The sequence below is a fragment of the Dama dama genome, chromosome 22 (assembly GCF_033118175.1).
Source record: "Dama dama isolate Ldn47 chromosome 22, ASM3311817v1, whole genome shotgun sequence".
Taxonomy (NCBI): domain Eukaryota; kingdom Metazoa; phylum Chordata; class Mammalia; order Artiodactyla; family Cervidae; genus Dama; species Dama dama.
The window spans coordinates 18,354,718-18,360,717 of NC_083702.1; the positions used below are offsets into that span (position 1 = coordinate 18,354,718).

The 6,000-nt window shown below is 41.5% G+C and overlaps 1 protein-coding gene across 1 annotated transcript in view; it reads right to left on the reverse strand.

The window, feature by feature from the left end:
- LOC133043053 (uncharacterized) overlaps window positions 1–1,178 on the reverse strand; it is a 285,837-nt gene extending 284,659 nt beyond the window's left edge. Inside the window, 1 exon segment of the mRNA XM_061123943.1 lies at window positions 1,053–1,178. Within this exon segment, the coding sequence (XP_060979926.1) occupies window positions 1,053–1,119 (67 nt within the window). The 5' untranslated portion in view covers window positions 1,120–1,178.
- Between the last annotated feature and the right edge of the window lie 4,822 nt (window positions 1,179–6,000).

The window sequence follows — 6,000 nt, forward strand, 5'->3', positions numbered from 1 at the left end:
GGGAAAACTTGACCTAGAGAGGTGCATCATCAAGTCTCTAAGACTAAATCTTTCTACTGCCTTCAATGCGTGTATCAGCCCATTTTTGGCACCAAATTTGGATTAGTTTTTCTGTTGCACCGCGGGGTTGGAAGACCACTGATCCAAGAGGTAGGAGGGGAAACCATCACAGGCAGGAAGACAGAGTTCTGCCAAGAACCCTATGTTGGGGAAAAACTAAAGAGAAGCACAAAAACATCTGAGCTGTGGGTTTGTGGGGAAGAAAAAGAAACTCAAAGTCAGGGTTAGACTGCAGGTGCAGAGTTATCTGGGGGTGTGATTATAGTTTCTATCGGGAGGGCTTTCCTCATAATAAGGGAGATTTCTATACCTGCCTTCACCACATACACACACAAACATATCGTCTCCACTATTACCTGCCACTACCAAATCCAGCAGTCTGGCTTAAGGAGTGTGAGTTCTATGGACTCCTATCTAAAATATTGACTTCTGAGCAAATTTATTTCTTTTCACACATTTAGCCTTTACAAACTCTTCAAAGTCCCCTTTACCAGGTCCCCTCTCTCTCACACACATAGACACACAGGCACATGCACACACACATATGTATACATACACTCAATGCATACACACACACATGTCCACAGGCTAAAAGACTAGAAATACTGAGCTTGTGGGGAGAGACATAATATGAAGTACAGGAAGGACAGGTCAGAGGCCCAGACTGAGGTAGTCCCTCAACTATAACCCATTAGAGGAAAACTGGGACATGATCAGGCATTTTCTAAGCTATTAGGTGTTCTTGGGGAGGGTTGAAACATAGATTCAGGTCAATCTGAGAAAAGAATTTATATCTCTGCAACGTCTTACTGCTTAACTTGAAAAACTGAGCCCCAAGGGAGAAAAATCAACAATCACTGTCACTAAGGATCACATTTGGTCAAAACCAAATGGTCAACAAATAGAAAGGCATTGTCCGTACAGTCCCATGGATCATTCCCCTAGAATCTTATGGCTAGTCCAGTGTCTCTGCTGAATTTAAGAATACTTACTTTGAGCACTCGATGGGCCACTAAACAGGAGACAGACAAGTCCCTGGAGAAAGCAGTGTCCGTTCATGGTCCACTGATGCTCCTGTCTTTGGATAACGGCCTCAGTTTCCCCAGACCATACGAGGAGTCCTCCAGGCCCTTAATTGGGGTTCTTATGGCAGGAAGGGGTTCATATAATCCCATCCCCTGACATTGCCATCTTCCGAGCCAATAGAAACGCTGTTTAACATCTTCTCTGCCATCAGACACTATATAAAAGGAAACATTCTGAAGTTCAAACACCAATTACATGCTGAATTTTGAGTATCTCCTTATATGAGATGCAAGGGTTTCTGACGTAAGGTGTTATTCTGTTTGTTAAGCTGACACAGAAAAGCTGTTATTTAAAAAAATATGTGGCTTTCTTTTTCTCCGAGCCAGGGTTCGGGCTCAATGGCTGCTTCAGCTCAGCTGCTGGGATCAGCCAGATACATTGTTTCTGGGTCAGTTCTACCATCCCACAGAGCCCTGGGAAAGATGAGTTTTGTTTCATTGGGCCTAGGTCTGCAATGTCAAGTGAGGAACACTGACATAGATTTGAGTGAAGTCACTCAGTCATGTCCAACTCTTTGCGACCCCATGGACTTTAGCATACCAGGCTCTTCTGTCCATGGGATTTTCCTGGCAAGGGTACTAGAGTGGGTTGCCATTTCCTTCTCCACTGACATATTGTGGCTACAAAGAAACTATGTATCTAATAGAGAGAACAAAAGTTCATGTGTGCACAAAATCGGATAAGAAAGGTGAAAAATTCTCAAGTAAATGAAAAAAAGGTGAGATGAACATCAAGGGGACCAGATTATTGGCTTCATAGGGTAAGTCTTCCTCTCCTTGCATTTCTCCTTTGTGAGTGGAAGCCTCGTAAAGATCCAGGGCTCAAGACACCTGAACAAGCCTGCCCTCTTCCTGAAATCTAGTATGCCTTTCCTATTCTCCATCTAAAAGATAGTCTTCTCTTCTCTGCATTGAATCAGTTGTGACCTCATTTCATCCTAAAGAATCAATTTCAGCCCCCAGTCTCCCCAGAAGGCCTGCTTACAACTATCTTCTTGGAGCTTGACAAAGCTTGCTCTGCTCCTAAGACAAAATTTCTTCAATAGATGTAGGGTTATTTTTCTTCTTGATTTTGTTTTGATATTGTGTTTTTTTAAGCAATCTATCCATTTTATCTAAACTGTTAAGTTTATTACCATAGAATTGTTCATAGTATATTTTAATTATCATTATAAGTTCTGTTGAATCTGAATGATCACTTTCATTTTTTATATTGATCATTTGTTCCCTTTTTAGAAACTATTTTTCCTATGATTTGGTCAATTTAATAATTTTGAAAACCCAACTTTTACTTTGCTAATGTTTTCTTTTATTTTTTCTAGACATTTACCCTTATTTTTTATTTATTTTTACTTGTTTTTGTTTCAGTTTGCTTAACTGTTATGCTGAAGAATACTCTTCAGAGTTCCTTGGACTGCAAGATCAAACCAGTCAACCCTAAAGGAAGTCAACCCTGAATATCCATTGGAAGGACTGATGCTGAAGCTGAAACTCCAGTCCTTTGGCCACCTGATGCAAAGAGTTGATCATTGGAAAAGAACCTGATGCTGGGAAAGATTGAAGGCAGCAGGAGACGGGGGCCACAGAGGATGAGATGGTTTGATGGCATCACTGATTCAATGGACATGAGTTTGAGCAAGCTACGGGAGATGGTGATGGACTGGGAGGCTTGGCATGCTGCTGTCTATGGGGTTGCACAGAGTCAGACATGACTGAGTGACTGAAGAAGAACAACAACAACAGCTGCTGCTGCTACTGCTGCTAAGTCGCTTCTGTCGTGTCCGACTCTGTGCAACCCCATAGACGGCAGCCCACCAGGCTCCCCCATCCCTGGGATTCTCCAGGCAAGAACACTGGAGTGGGGTGCCATTGCCTTCTCCAACAACAACAGCTTCCTAAGGTAAATCATTAATATTTTAATCTTTTCTTATTTCCTTTATTTGGCCTTGCCATGCAGCATATGGGGTTTTAGTTCCCCTAGAAGGGCTCAAATTCATGTCCTCTGCAGTGAAATTGTGGGGTCTTAACCACTGAACAGCCATGGAAGTCCTTCGTTTCTTATTCTTTAATATAGATATTTAAAACTAGGCTGTTTCCTCCAAGCAAAGCTTTAGCAGCCTCTCACAATTTTTAATATTATTTTTAATATCATTTAATTCAAGATATTTCCTAAAATTGCTTGTGATATATTCTCGACTTTTGAATAATTTTTTAAGTATTTTAAAATTTCCTACTATTTATGGAATTTCCAAGTATATAAACTTTTAAACTTGTTTTTTATTGATCAAAAATGCAAGAAATAGCAAGCATTGGTAATGTGGAGAAAAGATAACCCTCATACATTGTTGGTGGGAATGTAAATTGGTGCAGCCACTTTGTAAAACAGAATGGAGATTCTCCAGAATTTGCTACACTGTCAGAGTGATGGAGATGCCTGTTGACTGGGTAGTTGAAACCAGCTTGGACATGATACTCTGCAAAGATGAGACTTCCTTTCCATGGCAAAATACATATACCCTAAATAAACCACACAAATCAATTATCATTGTATGGTTACCCATGATATACTCAACAGTAAGAATACACAGATCCAAGAATTGGTAAAAATTGGAATGATTATGCTTTTATTCTCAAGGTCCACTTGAGGAATTTGGGCTTCCCATATTCCAACTCTAGGCTTTATGGATCTAGCTCTGGTTCGCAGAAGGAAAAGTGATTTCACCAGGGGACACACACAGTAAGTGTCACCTTAAACTTTAAGCCATGACTGTTTTAAGTAGTCATCCTAGGATCTTCATTGCAAATTATCAACAAGCAAGTAAACAATAAACTCTTTTCAATGCTAGAATACCCTAAGCATCAGAAAGAGAATTGCTGCATAATAGGTGTAGGCAAAAACCTATCTAAAACCCAGGCAATCTATTTGGGATCTCTTGGCACTCCATTGCTCCATTTCAATAATAAATATAAGAGTGCACCAGCCACAGCCTGAGAAGTGTATCGTGGCCAGGGTTTCAGACCTCCCAGGGTGAGGGTGTGGACCGCTCCACCAAGTAAGCTGCCTAGACCAGCAGAGGTGCTAATAGATGGTGAAGGAAATCTAGAATGTGGTAAATGAGGGAAATGATGATTTAGAGTTGTGGACGCAACACCCAACTGCAGTGGTGGAGTCTGTAGCTTGTCTTAACTAACCTTCCTCTTGCAAGTTACCCTGGAAAAAGAAGAAGCATATAAAAATCCAACAAGAATAAACTCTCAAAATTTAATGTAAAATATGTACTTAACTTGGGCTTCCCAGGTGGTGCAGTGGTAAAGAATCCACCTACAGGAGATTGCAGGAGATGCAGGTTGGATCCCTGGGTTGGGAAGATCCCCTGGAGGAAATGACAATCCACTCCAGTATTCTTGCTTGGGAAATTCCATGGACAGAGGAGCCTGGCAGGCTACATTCCAGGGGGTTGCAAAGAGTCGGATACTACTGAGTATACCCATAGAATGTATTTAAGTTAAATAATGAAGTAAATGAATTACAGGTGCAAAAATGTATGAGCAGTAGGAAAGGATGGATGCCGTGGTATGACCCTGTCTGGCTGAAGTGCTTGCTTTCCAGGAGCTATGGGTGATGATGGCTGTTCCTTTCTTGGGGAGCATCTTCATTCAATGACTCTTTAGTACGCAAATATATAAATTCAATCCCTTTCCCTCCACTTAGGACAAATATAAAGGACCACTCCAGCTCACCATGGGGTTAACTGAGCCTTTGTGTGACTGCAGTATAGTTCAACTTCTCCCTCTGTTCAATTTGCCTCCTTTGGTTTCTGTACCAGGGCAGAGAGTTCTCCGCAGAGGCCAGCACTTGTTACTGTAAGAAGACAACAAAGGAAAAAAGGATGCTACAGTGAAATGTAGTTGAAAGGCCTGAGCTCTGGCTTGAAACTCTGTACAGGAGAATTAGTTTTGAAAGCTTGGAGGATGAGGTATGTACTGGGTTGAATAGTATCCACCCACCCCACCCCCACCCCCCAATTCATGTCCAACCAGAACTTTTGAATGTAACCTTATTTAGAAATAGTGTCTTTGTAGATGTAACCACAAAGGAGCTCAAGCCAGTCAATCCTAAAGGAAATCAACCCTGAATATTCATTGGAGGGTCTGATGCTGAAGCTCCAGTACTTTGACCACCCGATGCAAAGAGCCAACTCATTGGAAAAGACCCTGTTGATGGGAAAGATGAAGGGCAGAAAGAGAAGGGGGCAACAGAGGATGAGATGGTTGGATGGCATCACCGACTCAATGGACATGCATTTGAGCAAACTCTGGGAGATGGTGAAGGACAGGGAAGCCTGGTGTGCTGTGTAGTCCATGGGGTCACAAAGAGTTGGACACAACTTAGAGATTGAACAACAAGATGAAATCAAGTTCAGATGAGGTTTTGCTGGATTAGTGTGGGTCTTAACCCAATGACTAATGTGTTTACAATAAAAGGGACATTTAGACACAGACAAAAAGAGAAGACACAAAGTGAAAACAAGAGACACAGGAGAACACTCCATGTGATGATGGAGGCAGAGATTGAAGCATAGCATCTGTAAACCAAGGAATGTCAAGGATTGTTGATAACTCCAGAGACTGGAAGAGGCAAGGAAAGGAACCTCCATGAAAAGCTCCAGAAGTAGCACAACCTTGTTTACACCCTGACTTTGCTTTTCTAGCCTCCAGATCTGTGAGAAAATAAATTTCTCTTTAAAGTTATTAATTTCTTACAGTAACTTTAGGAAACAGGGTAGCAATGCAAAAGGTTGTGTTTTTTTTTTTTTCCAAGAACTGTTTCAGGAGCTTCTCTGGTGGCTCAGTG